The 25340-nt window shown below is 40.7% G+C and overlaps 1 protein-coding gene across 5 annotated transcripts in view; it reads right to left on the bottom strand.

The window, feature by feature from the left end:
• DAPK2 (death associated protein kinase 2) overlaps positions 1 to 25340 on the bottom strand; it is a 55443-nt gene that overhangs the window by 8735 nt on the left and 21368 nt on the right. For all 5 annotated transcript variants that reach the window (XM_054837553.1, XM_054837556.1, XM_054837552.1 and 2 more), the window contains 7 exons: positions 18633 to 18854; positions 10582 to 10720; positions 7308 to 7437; positions 6091 to 6139; positions 5375 to 5401; positions 1486 to 1638; positions 36 to 81 (listed from right to left, as the gene is read on the bottom strand). In XM_054837553.1, coding sequence (XP_054693528.1) covers positions 36 to 81; positions 1486 to 1638; positions 5375 to 5401; positions 6091 to 6139; positions 7308 to 7437; positions 10582 to 10720; positions 18633 to 18808 — 720 coding nt within the window. In that variant the 5' untranslated portion in view covers positions 18809 to 18854. The remainder of the gene's footprint in view (positions 1 to 35; positions 82 to 1485; positions 1639 to 5374; positions 5402 to 6090; positions 6140 to 7307; positions 7438 to 10581; positions 10721 to 18632; positions 18855 to 25340) is intronic.

Here is a 25340-nt window from a genome sequence, read left to right as displayed (position 1 = left end):
TAAAGAGTAACATTTGCCTCTTTTTTCAGTCTTACCGTTATCCACGGATGAGACAGAGCTTCCTGAATTGTAAGCCGTTTCCTAAAAAAAAAAAACCACAAAAAACCCCCCATAGACTTGAATGAGAAATACCTTGTACACAAGTCCATCGACCCACACTTCTCCCAGGCTTCGTATGAAGCATTTATCAAGATAATGCCAGAACTAACTGTCAAATTTCTGGGTTATGTTTCTCCATGAAGCAGATTGCTTTTGTGTAGTTTAGTAACTGTCCTAAATTTCAGTAAGGAGCTGTCCTCACTCCACACAATTTTAATTCTTACTTGATCGAAATCTACCTGTATTTTTGTGTACCCTTCCATAAAAAGTGATAAAATATGACTTTGTTCTGTTCATCCTACATGCTTAAAAAATAAATTCTCTCTATACACCTTTACTACAACTGTGTCTGAATCAAGGTATACAACATGAATTATATCAAAACTGTCCTTTGCAACACTGTATTACATCACTGCAGAAGCTGCCACTTCCTGAAAGCAACATTTCTGAGAGGAATACTTCAAACCTAATGAAACCTGATCAATCCTAAGTTCCTTCTGCATTGTGGCAGTTCAGTGAACAGCACATTGAGAGCTCTGAGAAGCAAAGATAGAAACACCACACTGCACAGGGACTGCCTCTGTACATGGGACAAACAGCAGTATCACTGACTTGTCCTTTCTTAAAAGGAGGTTGCTAGACCTGTGCAAACCTCTTGTCAAACCCCAGCTACTCTAACCTATTCCAAGGCCTGAGGATTTGCAGAAATCTTGACCAAACAGCTTGCCTCTTTCTAATATCTATATTCTCCCCTAATGAAGCCACTAGAAAGAACTGCAATGGCCTGACCTCCCTCCAGGACAAAGAGGGTTATGGGGAAGGAGACACTACTTATGCATGCGCTTTATTAAAAGCAAGAAAAAAACCTTTAAAAAAGGTCTATGGTTCCTATGAACTGGGAATAAAGATCTGCACAGCTGTCTCAAATTCTAGGTGACTGCGACAGATGCAGAGGGACATAAGGAACAATTCCGCTATGAGCACACATTAAGATTTTTCTGCCCTTGCACCATTAGGAACTTATTCTGGGGTCACGTCACCTGCTTGCAAGCAGTTCATAACGGACTGGACCACTGGAGTGGTAGTTACCCAGAACTAGAGATTTTGCACACCATTTTTGGCCCTTCGCCTACAACCTGTTGTACCAGCTGGACTCAGGTGAGAATTCAGTCCTGAAAGGGAAATTTAACTGAGGAGATTTTGGTTCCTTTTGTTAGGGCTTCTGGGCGCAGTGATTAACTAGGGACACAGCAGCAGCACTTTGCCTCCTGTCTGGCTCTTGAATGGCAATACACACTGCAGGGAAAGCTTTTCAGATTACTCATCAGGCTCCATTTCACCAGGTTTGTCTTAAAGACAGATGGATCCTTCTGGATTTTCACTTACCGTGTATCTTTCACCAGGAGTTTCTGAATAAAGTCTTTTGCCAGGTCACTGGTATTGCTGAAAAATTCTTCATCAAATTCATAATTCACAGCTGTGATGTTGGCAAGCGTTTCTTGTTTAGTTTCTCCAAGGAAAGGTGATGCACCACTAAGCCTAGATAAGCCAGAAAGAAGAATCTATTGGAAAAATAAACAGCAGAGGTCCCCTGATGAAATTACAGTGACTGTGTAACATACTCTCAGGACATTTGTGGATCTTGTGTTGTAGCAGCCATACCACGTGGGAAATAACAGGTCCGGCTTTGGCTCACTACATCTGTGGTTATGACTCAGGCTCATTTTGAAAGTCTCTAATGCAGCACTAATATGCACACAGATAGAAATGCACAGATTCTCTTAAGTGTCTCACTGAAGTCATTGCTAATCAAAGTAGAAAAAGCTTCAGCCGAGGAGTCTCTATCCCTGTGAGCCCACAAACACTACCGAGCAGAAGCTTCTATTGGATTCAAGTAGATAAAGTAGTGTTTCTGTAGATTTTCTTGGGGTAGGAAAAGCCCTGCCCCTGCTGCTTTTCTGCCTGCAAAGCTACTGACAAGCTCCCTGCACAGTGGGTTCAACCAAGAGACCCTTCTCAGCTGGAACCAAAGTACCATGTGTGATCAGAAGTCAGGTGCATGACCTTGCCTAGGAGCCAACTCTGCCGGAGAGGTAGGGCCACGCCGCTCATTAAAAGGAAATAACAAATAAAAGGGCTTTGGTTGCAGTAAGTTCCAACTGTTTCTGAACAATGCAAAATTTCATTCTGTTGGCACTCTGCTCCAACTGCAAGGATATAATGGAGACATCATCATAATAGAACGTCATTCAGCAACCTTAGACAGAAAAAGCTTTCGTCCTGGTTTGCCTATGTCTCAACTGTGACTGACAACCTTCATCTTTGATGACTATTTACCTCCATAAAACCCAAGCGTCAGAACAGATTCATTACAAACTCCTCCTGCCCTGTGTTCCCTCCCCTCCCCTTCCTCCCTCCCCCAACCCACAGGGATGCTGACTTGCAAAAGTCTGGTTTACAGGAAATGTTATTTATACCAAAGAAATTGATCTCATCCCCTTTTTAAAATCTTCTGGGCTATTATTATTCTTATCTATTATGTCTGGCTTTGATAGCATAGTTTCAGGATGCAGCAGGCTCAAAACAGGACTGCAGCAAACTCCTGCAATCTAAATTGCAGTTTTGGATACTAAACTGCTTGGTTATGTGATTCCTGCTCAACAGACCTGTTACCCTGTCTGTATTGCTACTACCATGTTGACTGGGAATTTGGGGGTAAGCAGAAAGTTAGATGGGACCACCTGGGCCATTCAGCCCAGTCCCCAGCCACCACAAGTGGTTTTATCCACAGAATAAATATTTGAGTGCATAAACTATTTCCTCTCCCTCTACAATCATACAATGACACCAAAGCAGGTGACACAACAAGGCAGCATGAGTAAGGTCGTCCAATTGTCTTTGAGGCAGTACATTTCACCACACAAGCCCCAGTCAATCTCTCTTCTTAACAGGTTTTACATACTCCCTCTTAAGCTTGTGCCACAAAGAAGGCTACAAGCAGGCACCTCGCCACAGACCATGGGCATTGTTCCAAAATAAAGCTTGGAGACCTGCCCTAGAGCCTTGGTTTCTTTTCCCTTTCCCAGAACTGTGCCATGAAGCAGCTGTAATTCCATCTTCAGGCCCTTTGCTAGAAGCCAAAGCTAGCAGTGTTCTGTTCGCCTTGATTTTTTTATTTTGTTTCCTGTTCTCTTTGGCACTCAGTTTTGAGGTCTGTGAAATGGGAGGATTCTCAAACACCTAATGCAAATGACTTCTGACATATCCTGACTCAGTGCCTGTAAACATCTAACATCAGACCTCAGTAATAAAGGCTTTGCCCTTACAACCCAGTGAATCACTCCACAGGTTACTGAATTAAGGACCAGTAGGCATTTTGATCTCTTTACCTGATGATGGCATTCATTTGATTGCTGCCATGTTTGCTTAAGTAGGCAGTATCACTAAACACACCCCATTTATTCAGAATTCTTCAGAGCAAAAGGCTTTAAAATTAACAGGCAACACTAGTTAGAGGCACACAAATTTCTAGTGCATAGCATATCACGCAAGCTGACCCCTCCCATCATAAAAAGCATGCTCTCTTTTTCTGATCATTTCTAGGGAGACAATTTTCAACCTTAATTACTATAGCAATCATTACTAGTCAACCGGATAAAACAGATCTCCTACACTGGATACGGTATAGAAACCCACTTCATTATTCTGCCCCCAGGACAGAACTCTCAATGCAATATAAAAACCTCGAAAGCAGCTGGCTGGCTGTGCACTACTGTAATCTCATGGAAAGTATTCCCACCTGCTTATCTTCAGCTCCTAAGTTTTCCTCTCATCATTTATGAACATACAGAAACAGCAATTTGCAAAGTTTAATGTCCTGTCAAGGTCATGTGTCACTGAAGGCCAGACTGATGATAAAAAGCAAGGGTTTGGACAATTTTTTTAAGCTCCTTTACCTAAGCTTTGGCTCAACCATCATCCCTGTCTTTTTCTGCACCACAGGACAGAAGGGAAGTTGTTGCACTGAATCTGATTTCTCAGATCATAGCTCTTTTGGAGTCTAAGCAATTGGGTATAGCCCAAGAGTGGATTTAATTCCACTACATTTATTTTCCACACTGAAAAGACAATCCCTCCCCTTCAAGCCTCCATACTTGTACTGAGCCCTGAGCTGTGCAGTGCAAATCCTTCTAATACTAGAGCGCACCTTCTTTAAGTTTGGCAGCAAGTTAGTCCTCTGAGTGTCATAAGGAACAGCAGAAGCCCAGGGTAGGAATGTTAGGATGAGGCATTTTCAAGTATGCAGTAACCACCACGCACTGCTCCCCAGCAGTCATAGGAGCTTGATTTCAATGGAAGCAGTTAGGTCCAAGGATCCCTGACCACTTCTGTAATTCTCATATCAAACAAGAGGAAAGAATTCTTGAAGCAACAAGTGCCGTCCCTCCATTGCTTACCTCCGTTGTTACACAAGCAGTTTCACAAATTGTCAAGCTCCATCTTAAAACTCTCTTGTCTGCTTGTCCCCAGTATACCCATGGAACCCCGTTACTTTGAAAGTCTGAGCTTGTCATAATTTCCTACTTTAATTTATTCATCGCTGGATTTATTCCTCACACACTTTTCTTCTAAAAAGCATCTTCCCCCCCCCCTTGTGCTTACTGACTGCAATGACATTTCCAATCAGCCTTTGCCTTACTAGCTTTATAACAAGCCCTTTTTTCTCCTGTAAGATGAATTCTCAGTTCCTGGGGTCAACTTCTCTGCCCCTGTCCCAGCTTAAATTCACCTTTCTGAATATGGGTGACCATATTTATACATAGTAATCTAGACTGCACAGTAATCTATACAGCCACCTTTACAAGCAAATTAAAAATTCCCTATTTTCACCTGGAATAACTCACCTTGTAAATGGTACGATTACTCTTTCTGTTTCTATTCTGTCTACATCCTGGTAGCTCATAGCCCTTCTATAAGCAACCAATACACCTGGGCTTTTCCATCCTCCACCATGTGGAGCTGATGAGGTCCCATAAGAAGCAGAAATACCCAGTGATGCTAGAGACATTTGTTCTTTGTCTGCTCAGAATGCCTCTCCTTTTACCCCTTCTTTTAAACTTGAAAAGGCTGCAGGAAAACATTTGCCCATCAGACAAACCACTGCCCACCCCGTATGCGTAGATCCTTTCTTAAATGCCTAAAGGGAAGAGCTGTTTCATACTAGTGCAATAAAGGTTTAGGAATTTCAACAGGAGCATAGAAGTATTGTACTCACAGTATGTAGGTGATGACTCCTATACTCCTAAAAAACAAAAGGAGGTGAATTGCAGGGGTTCTACATGACCTGTATTCTTAACGTACACAATATGAAAAAGTCAACAGTAGCTGCTATACAGGCAGGAGAGCCATCGTGGCTTTAAACAACTGCTTACACCTCTCAAAGAATGGTGTTTCAGGGAAAATGTGAATTTTACATATACCTTCAAGTAATGTGGATATTTGAAGTTTCTTTATCTATTTCTACTCTAGCAGGTATTTACTACAGTACACATCAGGAATACAAAGAAATAGAAGCAAGGATGTTTTATTTGGGGTCATTTCTTTTTGCCTGTCTTCTCAGCAGATCAGATTAGTACGCAGGTCTCCTCTGCATGCAGTGCTCTTATAAATAAAGCCATCACAAATGCTGCAGGAACATGTTTTCTTTTAAGAGTGCTCCTCTGCAGCGGACAGTAGCAAACTGTTAACTCTGTAACTGCCATCATTAAAGTTCTTCACTGTATTTTTGCAGACATTAAATGTTTATCTTTTAATTAAAAAGAATGCATAAAAATGGAAAGACAGAACAAAGAGATATTAATTGCACTTAGGTTTTTTTGTTTTGCCTTTTTTTTAATTTGTTGCAGTAGAATAGATTCTGTTCAGAGCAAATTGGGAAAGAGTAATAGTAGAGCGGCCTGGAAAAAACAAAAGAAACCTTTAAAAACTTACCACATATCTGCAGCTAGTCCCAGCGGTTCATAGTTTACTATTTCTGGAGCTGTAAGAAAAATTTTATCAAACATCAGCAACCGAGGTGACAAATTTTTACCAGGCTGAATTGAGTAGCAGGTCAAGAATTACCAAAAGGGAGAAAGGGGGGGGCGAAGGAAAGGTAGTTACAGGATGCACTGTTTATAGTTTTAAAGCCCTGATAGAAATTCAAGTTCACAGGTGTCCAGAAAAAATTATGTAGAGTAACTTGGAGTATAACTCAATAAAAAGGGTAAAGCAGATATTATATACTAATTGCAGTGCAAATTGTAACAAATGACAAATTATTTCACCTCCCAAGGATACTGTTACCCCTAAGAACCTGAGCTTTTGTTGTGGTTTGTTTTTTTTGGTTTTTTTTTTAACTGGCACCATTAAAGCCAGTTTCTAATGGCCAGTCAGACGCAGCCCTTGGGCAAGAGACTGAAGTCATATGCCAGATTACATTGCTATCCACGTCAAACCCCATTATCTTTATAAGAAACATTTCCTCGTTGGAAAACATCCCCATATAAGACTGCATGCAAGAGAAAAGACCAAGGTGAGGTAATGAGATGAAAAAGGTGTCTCTAGCAGCTGTGTTTGACTAGAATATGAATTACAATTCTCTCCCTGCTCCCTAACCCCCAAAACCAACCCCCAAACCTCTAATTGAAACTAGTAGAAAGGAGTAGGATTAACCTGAAATCCAAGTGAGACAGATTAGAATTATGATCACTGAGTAACAAAAACAGAATCAGGTGGAAAAGTGTAAGGGGAAGTGAGAGTTTTGTACGCTCAACAGGTCTAAAGTGTGAGGCAGTTTTATCTAGAAAGCAATGGGAGAGATACCCATGTAATTGCGTACCTGTGTACTACAACACAGAGCTTACTTGCCCCAGGCAACAAGTAAAAACTATAATTTGTATTTGCAGGGTTTCACAATCTCAATCCTGAATTTACATCTCTAAATACTTATTTTGCAGCAACTTACTCTCATAGGAGTAGCACGTCTGGTTTATGGAAAAGCACCTTTTGCCTATTCCAGAAAAACAAAGTAAACCTCCAGATTTAGGTCACCTTGATACAAATGAGATTGAAACTACCTCTATCCCTCACTTCTTAACTTCGAAAAGATGTCTCAACTTCCTCATGGAACTTGCAACACGAGACCAAGGAACGAGTTGGTCACTCACCTACAAATTCTGGAGTTCCAAAAATGTTTTTAAATTCAACTCCATCTTCTATTTTGTGAGCCAGGCCAAAGTCAATTAGTTTGATGTGTGGAATAGGGATATTCTTGTCTAGAAGCATAATGTTTTCAGGCTAAAAATAGCAAAACATAGATCTTTGTTATTATAATCTTAATATCTTTGGAAAGTAACAGAGTTCAAGTGCTTTTTTTTCTTTATATACACAACACTAGAACGAGATACACATACCTGTGCCTAACCATTTAAAATTCATTCTCTTGATAAAGGGATGACAACTGGGAAATCTGACATCATTGAATGGACCAGAATTTCATAAAAGCAAAGCAAATGCAATAAAAGTAATACTTTCATGCCTTTAATTCCATCTCACACAAAATCTGCCTTTCTCTATCTTCCTGTTAGCACTCCTAAGATTATTTTCTTAATGATGGCTATTGCCAGGATGAAAAGAAGATACCCTTGTTTTCACAGAGACAGAAGTTTTTCACACAGCTGAATGTTGTTCCCTAATCTGACAAGATATGGCACTAGATTATCCCGGTCCAGCAGCATTGTGATATAACACAAAGTGGAAGCTCAGTTTATCTTGCCCACTCTTAAAACAGAAAATCTATCCCTGGCACACAGGGCCTCCTGAGAAGATGTTGCACCCTGACCCCCATGAATTTGCCTCAGTTACACCAACTGGTGCACACATAAGAGCAGCTAGCAGGTAGCTGAAGCAGTGCAGATACCTGGTGCAGAGACAGAGTGCCATTGCTTGATCCTGAGGGAGAGCTGCACCACTGAATATTTTGACTGACAGCAATTTTAGTGATCTGCTCTTGGAATTTCTACTGGGGACAACCTCACTATTTCTGCCCAGCCATCCCTATACTGTATTGTAACCCACTGGAAGATGTCTTATCAAATGCTTCTTGAGGGATTCTAGTCACATCTGAACCTACTTAGGGAAGGAAAATGCTCTTCTCTGAGACTAAATTCACAGCTGCAATAACAAGGCCAGGAAAGATCCAAGACTTAGTATCTGAACAGTCCAAAAAATGGAAGGAGTTGGGATCAGAGGTCGAAGCTCATATATGATAGTAAGCTATTCAAAGAACATATTTCTGACAGCATTGTAGGGAAAAGCCAAAGCTAGAACTGTGAAAATAAAGCTAACTTTTTTGACCACAGACTTTGACTTTCTTTACTAGATATAACAGATGTTTGATAGACTTATTTCTTCAATTAAATTTCTCAGCCTTAGTTACTCCCTACCATTGCCCTATTTCACAGGTTCCACAGTAAACTATAGATTCAATTTATCTCCCATGAAGAGCTTTAATGCATTAATTTATCATAACTTAATCATAAGCTCAACAGCAACAGTGAGACAGTTTGACTCCCTGCTGGCAGCTGCCTGGCCTTTTCACAGCAAATCCTAACGTGGAAGCAGCCCCTGCTAACACAGTCTCAGTCAGAGCTGCACTGGGAAAGAGAGCATATGAATAATTTATTGTCATAGTCACTGGACCAAGAATATTTTAGTCTCAGGCTAACAAGTCTGGTTTTCTTCCATTGATCTAGGGCATATGTGTTCACCCCAGATACATGATGTAAGCTTGTTTAGAGCAAGCAAACAGAACAGACTGAAATGGCAACAAGTCACAGTCACTACCTCTTGGACTGTTTTATTCCTTAGGCAGTTAGTCACTGTAGCTCCACTACAGTTGATGGAGCCCTGTCAAGCGACAAGATAATTATGAATCATCCTCTATCTAATCAGATCACTGCTTAAAACTATGTGTCTAATTTAACACTAGCAAAACTCCAAACCCAGTCCTATAAAACCTAGGAGAGTTATTCTGTGAATATGTTTTAGGTCATTTGACATTCGCTATCAGTGAAATGATTCTGTTCTTACCCTTTCTGATTTCTATCTTGTATTTCTTGTAACATCTTCATTGACCACTTGACATTACTGGTATTAAATATCAAAATTAGTAGCTAGGGATTAGTATAGAGAAAGTTGCATCCTATATTCTCACAATAATTTCATACTATTGGATATTACACTGTTTTCTAATACACAGTGAAAACTTTCAGTCTTTGGCTTCTGGATTCATGTAGTAATTTCAAAATCAAGTGCACATCCTTTATGTGTTCACACATCTCCTATGCTTTTTCACATGCGCCCTGTGAAGATTTGGACAGTAGTTTGCTAACCAGTTTCTTACGTTAGAGGTGATTTGCAACAACTACATACATGCTATTAACACTGACTCAGGACCAAGCAATCTAAGACAGAGCCAGCATTAGGCACACATTTGCCACAACGAATCAGCATATATACCCTGAGAATCTGGGAGGAGCCTATCTATAGCACACACGTAGTTAGTAATAGTAATAAACTAACCTGGATTTAAAGTTAGGACAAGGAACATGTAATCTAGCAGTAGAGTTTCTTCCTTTTTCCTTCATTTTAAAACAGTTCCCTCCTCTCTTTTATTCTACTTTCTCCTAGGGCGTAAGTGCATTTTGAATGTATTTCCGGAAGTAGCCAGTTCTGTGGCTGTGAGTCTGCTACTGAGAAAGCACTTTCTTCTAGTCTCAGGAGTTTCATTCCCAAGGACAAAAGACTCCTAGCTTCCGAGAAGCACGTTCACCTAGGTAGGCCACAATCAAAAGGAGAGAGAGTGTCTCTTCTGTATTGTCTAAGCCAGTTGTACTGATATTAAAGTCAAGGACCAAAGCTATAGATGTCACCTGACATGGTAAGAGAAGAGCTCTCCAAGATGTGCTTTCTAGGCCCTAAGCAGCTAAGAAAACAAGAAGTCTTTCTCTTAACCAAACTCCACTGGATGGCACATACTCCTCATGTAATTCTAAACATGGTAGCGACTGGAAACAGCAACAGTTGCTTGTAGGTGGACCTAGTCCTCCTCTTCCCAAAAATGTATTTCTTCTGTACATCATTCTTTATTTATTTATTTTTACAACAACATGCTTTGGATGATATCACAAATGCAAACAGCTGAAGGATGAAGACTTACAATTTCTTTTCCTCTGTCAGAAAATATATAAGGCCATTCAAAAGTTATCACAGGCCTGATAAAGGACATTGTCTTCCTTGGAGTACTCAGCTGTGAAATGCATTTAAAAGGTCTTACCCATTATTTTAGGCATGCTATCAAATACAGATATCTAATAAATTGTAGAAGGTACAGCCCAGCATTAACAAACAACAACAACAAGTCTAAATCAGCATCTTTACCTTTAAATCAAAGTGAGCAATTTTCTTAGAGTGAAGGTAATTCACACCATCCAAAATCTGCTTGATAAATCTGGTTGCTTCCTCTTCACTCAGAGACTCCTTCTGTGCCAGGAAGTCAAAAAGTTCTCCTCCAGAAACCCTGCAAAACACACCAGAAAACATCCTGTTATCTACTGCATCGTAATACATAAAATAAATGTAAGCACAGAAAACTAAAGTAACAAAAAGCCTCCAGACAGTTAGAAAAAGGCCACTTTGCAGACAATCTAGAGTTTTGTGTTCTGGTCCCAGGTGTGCCAAAACTTCCTTTTGATTCCAGCTCTCCCCCCTGTAAATTCGGGACTAGCTTTCTCCAATTCATTGATGCTGCAAGGTTTGATTCATCAAGGATCATAAAGGACCAAAAAAGGTACCTTGTTTGATGAATCTACAGACATACATATTTCAATAGGTCAACTTAGATGTTAACCACCTCAACTGTTATTTTTTAACATTTTCATTTTGGATGGGACAGAAGAAATAGAACAAGTTGTAGTAGTCAGTAACTGTTAAAGAATTACTTCTCTTATCGGTTACCAGCAGAAATATGGGGCGATAAGATCTGCCAACAGAATCTCTTTTCAGGACAGCCATTACACTGTTCTAATATAGATTCTTGCCTGACCTGACAGGAAAGCACTTATTTTGTGCTGAATTTTTAAAAACAAAGCAGATTGTAGCAACTTGTAAGGTACCTAAAATTGTTTTCCCAAGTCGAGGAAGTGCTATTAGTTACTATGAGTTTTCACATCAAAATTGAAATACATTCCATGCATATTTAGTACATAAGACTTCTATTTTCAATTTTGTGCCTTGTATTGAGAGCTCCAGTGCTGGTTTTCTACATATTATGAAACAAGGTGATCCAGATACCGAACTGGGTATTGTTTGCAACTGTTATTCATAATTATGCTTACTTTTGTTGTTTTCAGTTCACAATGTCCATGATATTACTGATTTATTCTCATTCAAATTTACTGTTGGGGGCACCCGCAAAGCAGTTGTTGCTCTTGGGCTCAGGTGTACCACCCATCTGTGCGCACCATTTGGAGTGCAAGCACAAGACTTGAGAGATCCAACAGCCATTTTGGAAAATAAGCTTTTGGGCCTGTTGTCTGATGAAACGCCTGTAAAAACTGGCAGGTTCAAATGCTTTGAGTTAACTAAGTGCCATGACTCGCAGGCAAGATAGATCACACTGTGCGCTGCAGATGTCTTTCATGCAATCATTCCTCTGACCCCAGGCTCCTACACAACACTGATGGTGATTCCCTACTGTTGAGCAGTTTGCTCGCTCCCCCCCACAGTGGGATGGAGGGAAGAGAATCAAAAAGAAAAAGGTAAAACTTGTGGGTTGAGATAAAGGCAGTTTAACAGGACAGAAAAGGAAGATGATAATAAATAAATAAATAATAATAATAAAACATACACGACAAGCAATGCACAGCACAATTGCTCACCACCTGAAGCCGATGCTCAGCTAGATCCTGAGCCATGCCACTTCCAGGCCAACTCCTACAGTTATATACTGAGCATGACATTACATGCTATGGACTATCATCCCTTTGGCCAGTTTGGGTCAGCTGTTCTGGCCCCGTCCCCTCCCAGCTTCTTGGGTGCCCCTTCCCTTCTCGTTGGCAGGCCAGTGTGAGAAGCTGAAAAAGCCCTTGATTGCCTGGCAACAACTAAAACATCAGTGTGTTATCAACATTATTCTCATCTGAAAACACAGCACTATACCCGCTGCTAATAAGAAAATTTAACTCTGTCCCAGCCAAATTCAGGACACCTATTCTGCCTCTTTCAGGGTAAACTATTGTAAACAGCCACAAAACCTGAAAGAGAAATCACCTGCAAGCAAGAACAACATGTCAAAAGTCAAAGACAAAGGGCTTATTCCTTAGCTTCTACTGTTTCTGTGGGTGTCAGCATACCTCACTGTTCCAAAGGCAGAGATTTACACAGGGCCTATTGACTTGAGCATTGATTAGGGGATATGTTTTTACAGCTCCCACTTAGTCAGAAACTTTCTAAGTGACATGAGGCAGGATACTTCACCTGGGCAGAAGTCACCTCACTTCACCTGGGCAGAAGTCACTTGATGCTTTAATTGGCTAAATGGCTGGAAAACAAAAATAAACTTCTGTGACCCAGGAATATGTTGCAACTGCTGCCCCTGACTGCCACCTTCTCCTTCCTATTAATCTCAGTTACTCAGCCTGTGAGACTCTTAATTGGTCTCTGATTTTCTTTTTAGGTGACACATTCCAAGGGTCCAAGCACTACTATCAGCCTTGCTGGACAGGTTTTGTTTTACCCTGTGCATTTCAGGAGCCAGGGAACATTGCCTCCTTTCCATATTGTAGTAGGTTTCAGGGCCTTGGTTCATTAGTTTAAAAATTATTACAGCTGGCTGTAATAATGTGACAAGCCAGCAGAGAAATCTGTAAGTAACACCTGGTGGTCTCTTGGTGATATCCGTGTACGGAGAGCAGGCAAGTCCCATTTCCTTAATGATTTCTATTCAAACTGCACTTAAGTAATCACCTCTGGCAGGCAGTATGGCCCAGTCATCAGGAAGCCAGCTGTACTGGGATACTTTCTTGTACTTACCTGGAATTTAACCATGTAGGCACACTACTCTCTCCTCCTCTTTTACCCTGTAAAATCTCCTTGGTTCCTTAAGGTGGACTCTCTAATCAGAACTAAGAAGAAAAACCTTCTCTCTGTTGGCCAGACCAACAGCCCACATAGCCCTCCTGCACCAGCAAAAGAAGATACCACTTAAGGAGAGCACAGAAGCAGAGCCACTTTGTGAAAGCCATTCCCCTCACCTTTCCCTGGCACAGAGGATTGTGCTAAGGATATTAAAGGATACCTTCCTGCCTGGAGGAGACCAGCAACTTTCTTTTGAGGAATCTCCTTTGCTACACAAAGGAATGTCGGGAAATTGTTTAGCTGCCCGGACTAGAGGTACTTAATTCCCCTTTTCTTGCTGCCCCTACAAGTGATCACTTCAAACAGTTGGGTTAGTCGCTCAGAGCACACGAGGGATTTTGCCCCAACGGCAACCTCAGCAACATCCTGGGCAACACTAAAGAAATGCTACAGCCTGAAGAACAAGGATCACAGGAGACTGACTTGCTAGCTCCTTGCTACATTTTCCCTCTTCTCTCTAGTTCACATTAACCTTGAAATAGGCTAGGCAGGGGGAAATTCCAAAGTACAGAACACAACATAAAAATAAAAAAGGAAAACAAAAAAGATTCACGGAGTCTGAAGTCCCTCTGTTACTTTATCAGCAAAAAGTTCCCTCTTACAACGACGACATGAGCATTTCTGCAGTCTCTTGTGGTATAGCCTAAGACATTAGCCTAAGCTGCAGAGATCTTGAGTAATCTAAATGAAAATTCAGCAGAAGAGATGTGATGATGTCTCATTAAAAAAGATTAAGGCTTTAAAAACAGGTTTGAGTAAATTGTAGAAAGAGAGCGGTAAGCAGTTTAGTGCAAGATTATTCTTATCCAAGTTATACATCTGAACTCAGAGAAACCCTCAGGCACAAGAGGCTTAGCAATCCCAAAAGCCAGCCATTATGGAATCCCAGAAAAAAAAAAGCAGTTCAGCACTAACTCCTTCACAGTAAAACACTCATAACTGCACTACAAATTACATTTGAACAGCCAGGGAGGTGTGTTTTCTAAATCAGCATCACCTGTAAAAGAGCAGATGTTCCTTTCTCAAAGGACCTTTGGTTACAGAAAAATCCCTTCCTCTGGTTCCATCTCTTTGCCTTTTACCATGTCACCTTATTTCCACGGCAAACAAAGCAGCAAACAAATGATACCTTTGCTCTTCCTCCAAAGTCCAATAAAAGATGAATGACAATGCTACCTTACTTCTTGGAAACAGCTGTTTATTTTGTGTACACAACCTTGACACTTACCAGCAGAGGAGACTGGCATATCAATCAAACCTGCCTCCAGGCTGCTTTTGTTTGGGCAAAGCGGCCTCAAGGCAGGGCCCAAGCAACAGAGAACAGCAAGGTCACAAAAAACTGTGGGGAGCATATACCTGAACAATGTGCACAAGGAAGGGCAAACCGTGTACCTGCCAAACCGCACGTAGCGGCAGTGGACTTGGCAATGGTCTTCCTGCTCTTGAACAGGAGAAACAGCACCTGTAGAATCAAGCCCTGTGTAAAGGGGAGATAGTCATGTCTGTGCCAGCGAGTTTGGGAGAGGGGTCAACATTTTAGCCAAAGCATCTTTTAAACACCAGGGTAGCTCCTTCAATTAATCAAGAATATCGGAGACATTGTTTTGAAGCTGAAGTCCACTGTAGCTTAATGTAAGATTAATTGACCAGGTGCTGTAACACTTATTTTGATAAACTACAGGGAGTACGAGACACTGATATCAGAGTGTCAGGAGGAGAGATCATCTGTTTACAGAGAGAATTTAATTATCTTTATTAGAAATTATCATCCTCAATTTGTATACAGCAACTAAATACAGTGGCCTTAATCAGGTCAAACTCTGTTGCACCCAGCCTTTTAAAAGTACAATAAGCTACAGCCTGACAAGAGGACATACAAACCGTGTCAGGCCATGCGAGGACAGGAAAAAAACAAAACGGTAATGAAAAGGGAGGTGGTTTTAGCACAAAGTAGCTGCCAGTCAGAAAAAGCAGGATCCTTTCCTGTCTTCCAGTGCATGGCTACAGAGACCAACATTTGGCCATAGACATATACTTAAAAATTAACAGATGCTTATCATCACTCATAGGCCATCTGTCAGCAGTCACATTAATCTCCAGGAATGCTCCCTGGCCTAAATGCTGGCTCCCCTGGAAAGCTAGTGGTTATTTCACCTCACTCAGGGATCAAAGCCTCATTGCCTGGATTCCATACACAAAGTCAAAGCCAGGTGCCCTAGGGAACATGTGGTCTACATAACTTCAGCCTTGGTGTCCCTGTATTTCGTGCTTCATGCACAGAAAAAAATTGCATCATTTACTCATTACCTAAAAATTGTACTAAGTAGAAGACCTCAGGCTGTTCTCCTTGCTTACAGCTTTACTTTAGTACCATGAATTGATAGATAAAGGATATGGCATCTTCTGCACAGCTCCTCTAAGACTCAGAGCTTGGTAAACTAGATGATACTGATTCCACAAAAGAGCAGGACACAGCCCAAAAAAAGCTTAAATTGATGTCTGTCTGCCTTCACTACATGACAAAGTTCACCCCCTTAGGCCAAGACCATACATTCTGATCAGCAAGGCTCCATTTATTACAAGAGCTATTTCCATTCCTGGCTCTGATGTGCACAACCAAACAATTCTCCCCTCTGCTTCGTGTGACAGTGTTCAGGTTTCCCCCGGTTCTCAGTGAAGATTAGGAAGGCTGAGCCACACAAATACACACAGATACAAATCTACACATGTACTAAGATAATTTACATCCCTTTCAACTCCTTAAGGTAGATCAACAGCACACACTATGAACTGTGCAGAAGGAGATGCTTTGGACATAGGTCTATATGATCATCTGTGCACACAGAGTTACTCACTTTTATTACAGTCTTGATCCTCAGGCACAAAGCATCTGCATCCAAATTCATTATCCCAGGATAAGTTGGGTATAAACAGACCCAATCACTTGATGCCTCCCCTTATTTTATCTCTTTACAAAAGTGACATAATTTTATTATGGCACTTTTTTTAGTCAGTAATTTATATTAGGCAACTGCAGAGTTTTCTTGAAATGACTCTCAAACTAACACATTAACAGTAACACTATTAAATTTGGGGACATCCAAGTGTTCAACAGCACTCAACTGCAAGTGCAATGCAGAGAAGCAACTGATCTTTCTGTGACCTCCCAGCCACTACAGGTCAAATCTAATATGCATCAGAATGGCTCACAAACAGTACCAACAATAGGAAGCGAAACAGCAGCAGGCAACTTAGTTCCCCCTCGACTTCACAGTGAAGAATTTGCATCCGATGTGAGCAGGGGAAAATGAAATTAATTACATGACCTACCTAGAGCGATGACAGTTTCCTGTAGCGTCTAACACTTCGGTACATTCAGTCTACCTGATAGATCAGTTATTTAATAATCTTCCCTTGGTATTGCACACTAGTAATCCTGAAAACTACTGCAACTGGTTTATGTATCCTGCTCTAGCTCTGCTAAAGCAACTCTTTGTTCTTTTTGGGTATCACTTGGCCCCTCTCACAAAACCTCTACTTTAGCCTCTGCAATATAAGCTGAAGTCACATAAACAGGAATAACTCTTCCAATGTCATTTTGACTCATATCGGCTTGCAAGGCCAGGAGGCAACAATGCTATTTACACAGAGCAAAGCTCTCCTGGCCAGGCTAGAAAGAAATATTTCTTATTTATAAAAATCGTCCTCCTACTCCTCTTCATCGTTAGGCTGCTTCTACATCACATTCCATTTTACAAAAGTGAAGAAATTCCATCACACATATGTTAGTGTCAGCATTGAAGCGACTGTGTAAACTTTACCCTCCACACAGGTTTCAGATTAACGTCACATAACCAACCCCTGCATGCAATCCCCAAAACACGACAACTTTGAAACACCGTTGAAATGATATGACAGCTTTCCAAATCATGGTCAGGCATGTCTGTCCAAATGACGGACTTTAAGAATCTCAAGCCAGGCAGTAGAAACAGGCAGAATGCATTCAAAACAAGGTGTGTTATAAGAGATTACATTATTAGCCCATGGTCTCCATCTGTCTCAAATGTTTCACCTCGGTTTCATCAAACATACAGGAAGGGCAATAGGGTGTAAGAAATAGCTGATGTTTTTGGGATGTAGTATTTCTGGGCTGATGAAACAAATAGCCAAACAGAATTCACCCAGGGAATTTAATAGCTATTAGAGACTGGCAATTTTGATACTGCTTCAAATTCTAATAAACTGGCATTTCTCTACCTAGTAACACCTATTAGCCTGGTGTTCTCACTTCCTTTCAGTCAATAAGATTAAATACAGACAAAACTATCAAAGGTGACTCCCCAAAACGCAAACCCATGTTCCAGCTGAGCAAAGACTCCTTAGCCAAGGCTCTGCTAAGATGATTCCTCACCACTGCTTCAGCTTCCCTGGGCTGTGCATTTATTCTTCCATGCAGGGACACACACAGGTTCTGCAGAATAAGCCGCTGTTCCCTCAGTCTGGACAGAGAAGCTGTTCCTAGTTGGTTTTAAATCTCCTCTTAAATACCACAAACCAGTTTGCATTACATAGCCAAATATGTCTGATAGTCATCCTAAACCAGTAGCCTGGCTATGCAGTGGGTCACAACGCAGGGGTGAGCCTACAGCAGTCCACAGATCCGCTGGTTGGAGGGTGTTCACTTGTCAGCAGGATCTAAATGGCAGGGGTATTCCCCCATTACATCAAGGAAATGAGAAGAGCGAGCAGCTCTCCTTCACTCCCACCCTGCCGCTACTCATCCTCCATAGCCAAAGTCTAGGGATTTAAAAAAAAACCCTCTTCCCTTCCTCCCATCTTTTCCCCTAGTGTCCTCTAAATGAGGAAAATATGGGAATAGTGAGAATGGTTCCAAATTTTGCAAAGGACTTGAAGGGTTCATATGCATTGAAAGAGATAAGAGCAGAAAGAAAAATAAAATGAGCATTCAGCAGCCACTTGTGCTTCCTCATGTCAGGGCAGCACTATGCAGACATGAGGTAATCCCTCTGTTAGTAAACTGTTTTCAAGTTGACAACACTCAGTAACAATGGCCTTGGCTGACGTTAAGGTTAACCTGTATCCCCAGGGCACATGGATGAACTGGGGGCCTGTTTACCAGCAACCTCAGTCAATTCTCCTGCCAAGATCTGCAAGGCCTGAGAACACAACAGCTCCATTTTAACGGTGCCTCTATGTTCTGGCAGCCTCTGCAGCCCTTTCCGGTTCCTATTTACTTCATCCTACCCCAGAGGGTAGGAAGTCCCCTTACTCACAGCTCAAGGATGAGGACCACATCCGTCTTGTTCTCATAGATGTCATGCAACTGGATGATGTTGGCATGCAGAATCTGCTGCAGAATAGTAACCTCCCGTTCAATTTCCTCACGTCTCACTCCACGACGGCTGGCCCGACTCTGACGTTTTTTAATGAACTTAGCAGCATACTCCATACCGGTGCTTTTTTCTCGACATTTCTTCACTATAGCAAACTGGCCACTGCAAGGACAAGAAGATAACAAAAATTCTCTTAAAGCTTCCCAAATGAGCCACTGACATACATATCTTGATCCTGCAACCCCTGAGCAACACTGCTAACCATACGAGCTTGTTCTTGGTACAATAGTGAGGACTGTCAGAATTCTGCAGTTAGTCACTACAGCATAACAAGGTAGCCTCCTGCTGTTGTCTGAAATTTAGTAAAACCAAGCAATGTCTGACAAGAAGGAAGAAGAGATGTTACAATCTCTAAAAAACAGTTCATGTTTAAATGAATAAGATCTGACTCAAAAGATTCAAATTACCACTCCTTCACTGGGTAATGCTTAAGGCATTCAAGTCTGCAACACACCACTGAATGTTCTGACAGGACACGCATGCATTAAAGTATTTCCCTTAAGAATAATCTCTCAGAAAAGAACTCAAGGGATCGATAACCCTTTGGAAATGTAGAACTGGCATCCAGTAACCAATTTTCAAGTAAGAGAATGGTTTATGCACATTTCTGCACTTCACTTGATAATTTAGCTGTAAATGTAACAAAAGTAAGGGCAGCTTTCTCACTGCACATTAAGGACAAAGTTTCGCACTGTACCAAATAGTAAAGCAGCTGCATTAAAGTTTAAAAGGCACGTAGCTGCCATTTGCCAATAAAATTTTCCTCACTGTGGCTCCTAAAGTAAAACCTTCCAGTCCAACTGTAAAATTTTCCCTTTAACTCCTAAGAGGGAAACAGATATAGAGGTCAGATGATTAACTCAAATAATAGTAACCCTGCAGGTTGCAACCTTTTGTCAGTGGTGGGAATCCTTTAAGATGAGACAATTGTTACTGACTCTTCAACAGGCAAGTAGGAGACCCTGCTTTGTTGTTCTTTGTGTGAGCTTTTCTTTCTTCATCATGCCCTTCAGAGTCACTGTTGGAACTTAGAGAAGGCACCATCTCCACAAAGCTGATGTTCCCTCCCTCTCAACTGTCTTCGAAAAAATAACTGTAATCAAGCTGAGAGATGGTCTTATCAAAATTAAGAAAAGTGGTATGCAGTTAAAGCAGGATTTGAGTCATCTGAATTCTACATAAGGCCAGAATGTGGAAGGAAATAGTGATTATTCAGAGGATCCTTTTGTTCATCCCATTCGGAAGGGACAAGGACAACAGAGTTTTATCTTAGAAGTGTTTAATCACACTAAAATCACAGACATATGAACAAGGAAATTAAATCATAAGCTATTACCATATGTTTGCATTTAGTCTACACAGGACATGTTAAGAGAGCTGCTTGTACCTTACAAAAACTAAGGGAAAAGGACAGTCTGTAACTGAAGTACTGGAGGGATTTGAGCAATTGGAATTCTGCCATAAATGTACTGTATACCCTTTAGCAATTCACATTTGCCCCATCAGCAAAACAGGAAAAAGACTTTCTTGCACACAGTATGCCTACAGATATTTGTACACTACTTAGCACAAAGGCATCTATCTCAGTTTTACTAAGGACAACCAATGATGGGCCATGCAATGTAATAGGCTCTTGTCGAAAGTGACTCTGAAAAGCAGACAAAAATCAGACTTAAATAGAAATGCATTCCTTTTCATGAAGGATCACTTGGCAGATTTAATTAAAACCTTGTAGCTTTTTAGGTTTGATTTAAATTTGTAATACTCAAATTAAGCAAAGAGTAGCAGGCATACTGATTTAAATATGTATTAATTCCTTAGGTTGATTAATGAAGATACCTAAATCTTTGTTAGTCTGAAGTTATGTGAATTTTGTATGGCTTCAGGTTTCATCAGAAACTTGAAATTTCAACTAGACTTTACTAAAATCAAGTTAGGATAAAGACTTCTCACAGAATTCATGCAAAATTGCCTTTGTTTGGACATGCTCTCCAATTTTCGAGTTTTCCTTAGAGCTTAAAAAACTGAAACTCAAAAACTACCGGTTTATAAAAACCAAAAGCTAGGTTAAAGCACAAAAAGCATTGACGTTAATTCTTTCAAACAAAACGGATGCAGACACGCAGCTCTCCTAGCCCAAGCACCTCCAGCACAAGTAACAATGAAGAGTAAGAACATTTGATCTTGACATAAACTTAAGTCAGTCCAAACATAAATGAGGTCAGTCCATTCCATTCAGGGTGAGTTTCATTCACTTATTGTTCTCTCTCACTGCTCAATAGGAAGCCAAATATTGTCACTGATTCAGTGAATTCAATAACTTTGTATGAAAGTATTAAAATCAACTACACTCATTTTTAAACAAATATGTATGTTCTGATGAACCTTCTTGTACCTAATGGTACTTCAGAATTTTTTGTTACTTCATTTCCATAACTAACTCCTAGTGCAGACCTGGACATAATGATGTGTAGAGTATATAATAAAATTGGATGCTGAATTTGAGCTGGTGGAAAACAAGGAGCTAGCAGGGAAGCGCTGTAGTGGCAAGAACAACTGTCAAGGAAAATTACTCTAGCAGCAGCATTAGGAGATTGTGTTTGCAAGCCTGATAGCAGGCTGCTGCTCACGTCTTGGAGCAATATCTCTGCAACAAAAGCTACCAGAGTATGAATGGTAAGAGAAGTTGACTATTGTTTGGACACTAGTTAAAGGACCTCATAGCCCACCTGAGTACATCTGTGATTTCAAGTAGCAAGAACGGTTTATTACCGCCCTAAACCTCCTTGGCCAGAAACTGTAAGCTGAGGGTTACTTCTTGTTACTTTTTTTTCCATTGTTAGATTACGGGAGAGATTGATCAAATTCCCTTTTGGCAGAGAGAAAGAAAGAGAAAAGACCACAGAATGTGCCCTGCAAACAGACCACGTATGTACTGTTACAAACACTACCGTGGTGGTGAAGCACACCAGACATGGAGAATTGAGCCTATGGATAAGGTCAGGCGTTTCAGTCTGCTTTGTTTAAGTGTACAATGCATCTTGTGATAAGAGTGAGATGAAAAACTAGCAAGCTCTAAAGACAGAATAGGACTTAGTTAAATTTTGGCTAAAACTATTGCTTCACAAAAACTACATTTGTTTTGGCAACTTGATATCAAAATGGTGGGGGGGTAAATAATATCTGCAGAATCTCAGTGATTTGGAGGGAAGGAACCCCAGCTCAAATCCGTTCTCCTCCTTCTTCGTAATAATTGGAATGAAAAACATGGAAACTTTAAGTCTACCATATGTGTACCCCATATCCTACCAAGCATTCCTTTGTCAGAAAGGGCTCAGGTTTTATCAAGGAATATTTGATAAAGGCATATTTTTGCAAAAAAACACAAAAATATTTCAATGCATTTCCGCCATGGAGCAGAAATAAATCTTAACATTTTAGTAAGCTATATGGCCAGGAAGTCACAGTCAACTAATAAATAAGAAACCTCTGAGAAAAAGTGCAAATAGTCACCTTTGCCTGGCATGTGCAAAGCCTAACAGGTATGCAAGATCCTACTAGCAAAAGATTTTATCCAAGCCCTTGTCATCTCAGATTCAGGAGTCTCTGTTGATGTCCAACCACATTACAAACAGACAAAACAAGACGGTGAGCTCCTTTTCACACCCAAGAGCAGCGCTATTCTCCCCTGCCACAATGCAGTGTACGACTGAGATCTCTCTCTGCAAGAATTGGCAGGTCCCCAGTCCCAGAATACACGTTTAGTATCAGGTATTTCCCTACTTGGGGCATTATATCCAAACTTGCAAGGAAAAGACTCATCTTACAGATAACCTTAACCTTTAGCTGCCATAATTTTATCAGCCAGGATTCTCTATAAGAATCACAAACTCATTAAGTGCAACCCCCCGTGACTACACTGTAGCAGCACTGAGCTGTTATTGTTTTCAATAGTATTATGTCCTTCACTGGCTTGGTAAATGAGATGCAAGTACAGTTGGAACTTAAATTATGCAGCATGCACAGCAATTATATTCAGAACCTTATAATTATATAATGTACTCAGTGCTTCATTAACACACATGTCTGGCTGGAGCCTGTCTTAAACCTACCAAGGCAAAGAAATTAAGAATTAAGGCTGTCACTTGGTGCTCGATTGCTCTCAAAAGCTAACTCTCCATGGCAGAGGCAGCCTCTCATTTCAAAGGGTTCAAACCATGCCAGACAACCTGAAGTACTAGTTGTTGTTTTTCATTTTCATACGTATCCTAAACACTTCTCAGGAGAGAGATAGGAACAGACAAGTGTACTTATCCCTTTAGGAATAATCAATCGCAAATGGAATCGAGATTGCAGTCATTTGTCAAATCCATTCATATCTCTGCCTCCTGATTTTATCATTATGTGCAAACTCTAGATAACTTAAGAGAATGAAATTCCTGCTAAAAAAAAAATAATCCCCAAACTTGCCTTAAAGATTCTGCTAAAAGAGTTTGTTCTGCAGTGCCGAGAGCTGTTTGTGTAAAACATCATGCATTTCATGGGGGGTTTTTTTGTTTGTTTATTTTTTGCATGACATGCATCTTGCTTGGTCCAGACTTTCTGAAGAGACACAGTACTAATGTTGCTGTGTTTGCTTCCTTGAATTCTCTGGGGATATAAATTTTGCCAGCAAAGTTCAGGGAGAAAATATTATTTCATGAGCGCTGATTATGGGAATGAACACAGTCACTTTTGCATTTAAGTAGTCCAGTGATACTGTGGATTTTGTACATTTTTGTTGTCTTAAAATCTTATAAAAATAATAATGTTACAGGAATTCCTTTCTTCTCCTTTTACATACTTATAGCCAGGGACAATTCTTCATAACAATACCCATTCCCTTGTAATCTACTGTTCCCCCTGCATGTGTACCCATGAATGCACATTCTAGCTGCTCCTGTCCCACTCTTTATGCCATTTCCTTTAGCCGTTAAAAACAGGCTTGTGCAGACAGACAGTTTGCGAATGAGTAGAAGAGATTGCAAGCCACCGAGAAAAATACAGATGCACAATTTCTTAGCCTAGGACATTAAGACAGTTACAACGTAGTTAGCCACGATGCTGTCCATAACCCACACTTACCTGTTTCCCCACTCACTGCAAAGCACATTTGCTTTGCCTGTGCTTGTTCCTGAATTGCCAAGGTCTTCATTAAAGCATCACAGGGCAATGCTAAAGTATATTCCACCACCTTGAAGACTGCTGTCATGAAGCAGCAGTCAGTGTATCTCTCCACGCAAGTAGCCCAATGCTTTGCCAGGCACTGATACACTGAAGTACACTAAGGGACTCTGAGCTAAAGGCTGGAGAAGGGACAGGCAGGGAGAAAGTCTTTGAACAAGTGTTAAAGGGGTAGCATATTGTTCTACTTTTCTACCAGACACAAAGAATAGTTCATGTGGAGGCCCATACAGCTATGAAAAGAAAGACGTCTCACTGCTATTTTACAATTACAGTCAGACACACTTTGGATTTCTTGATAACTACAGAGCTTGTAAAGTCAAGGCCAAATATAACAGCATTTCTGCGCCTCCTAATGCATCTGCGTTCAGTACGTAAGAATCAAACAGCATCGGCTTCCCAAAACTTTTGATCTAGGCTAAGAAAAAACTAGAAGAAAGGAAAGTATGTCTCTCTGACACCTGAGCTGACAGCACTGAGAAATTAAACCATTTACTTCATTTCACATGGGGAGTCCATGGCTGATCTCAGACTTGAAACTAAATTTCACAGCTTGGATGTCCAAATTTCAGCCAAATGACTTTGCCAAAATTCATGGGTTTTAGTATATCACTGAAATGAAGATGACTTGGACCATAAACAGCAGTATTTACAACACACAAGATAAGCACAGAGGCTGACACCTTTTTTTTTAAAAAAAAGTTTGTTCTCTTTCAGAAATATTTTGGACAGCTGTACAACAGCCTTGTCACAGATTCAACATAGGCTGTCCTCAATTGTGGAAACAGCCCACAAGTATAAACAATAGCAGCTGCAACCTGTCAGTTACAATATAATTAGGTACAACATCAAATCTGTCCATCATTAATAAGGGAATCCATCCTAGCAATGAAGACAACCTATTATTCGCATTGCTACTATTATCTAGGAGATTTGTCACTGAATAAGAACACAGAGACAATATTACTGGGCTGTTTTGGAGTCTATTTTCGTATGCATGCTTTAGGGGAGCACAAGTTCAGCTTACTTAATTGTTGTGCAGTTCAGGAGAGCATGCGGAAAGTATGTGGGGAAGAGAGACACTGGACAATCCAGAATAGCAAGGTAACTTCTTGCTCTTTTTTCAAAGTTTATTTTTAATACTGGTTCCGGAGCACGATGCTCTGGGGCAGAATTTGACTTGAGAGAATGACAGAAGTGCAGCCTAACAGTTCTGAATGCCTCAATGCATAACAGTGGTATTGCTACAGAGCATTGGAATAAAGAGAGCCTTTAAGCAACTGTTTGCATAGGTGTAGGTTTATATGAATCTTCCTCTGATATTCCAGAAACACGACATCACTGAGTAGCTGTCATGAAAGGCTG

The sequence above is a fragment of the Grus americana genome, chromosome 10 (genome assembly GCF_028858705.1).
Source record: "Grus americana isolate bGruAme1 chromosome 10, bGruAme1.mat, whole genome shotgun sequence".
NCBI lineage: Eukaryota > Metazoa > Chordata > Aves > Gruiformes > Gruidae > Grus > Grus americana.
Note: the sequence above shows the minus strand (reverse complement) of the source record. Positions and strands in the feature narration are given on the sequence as shown.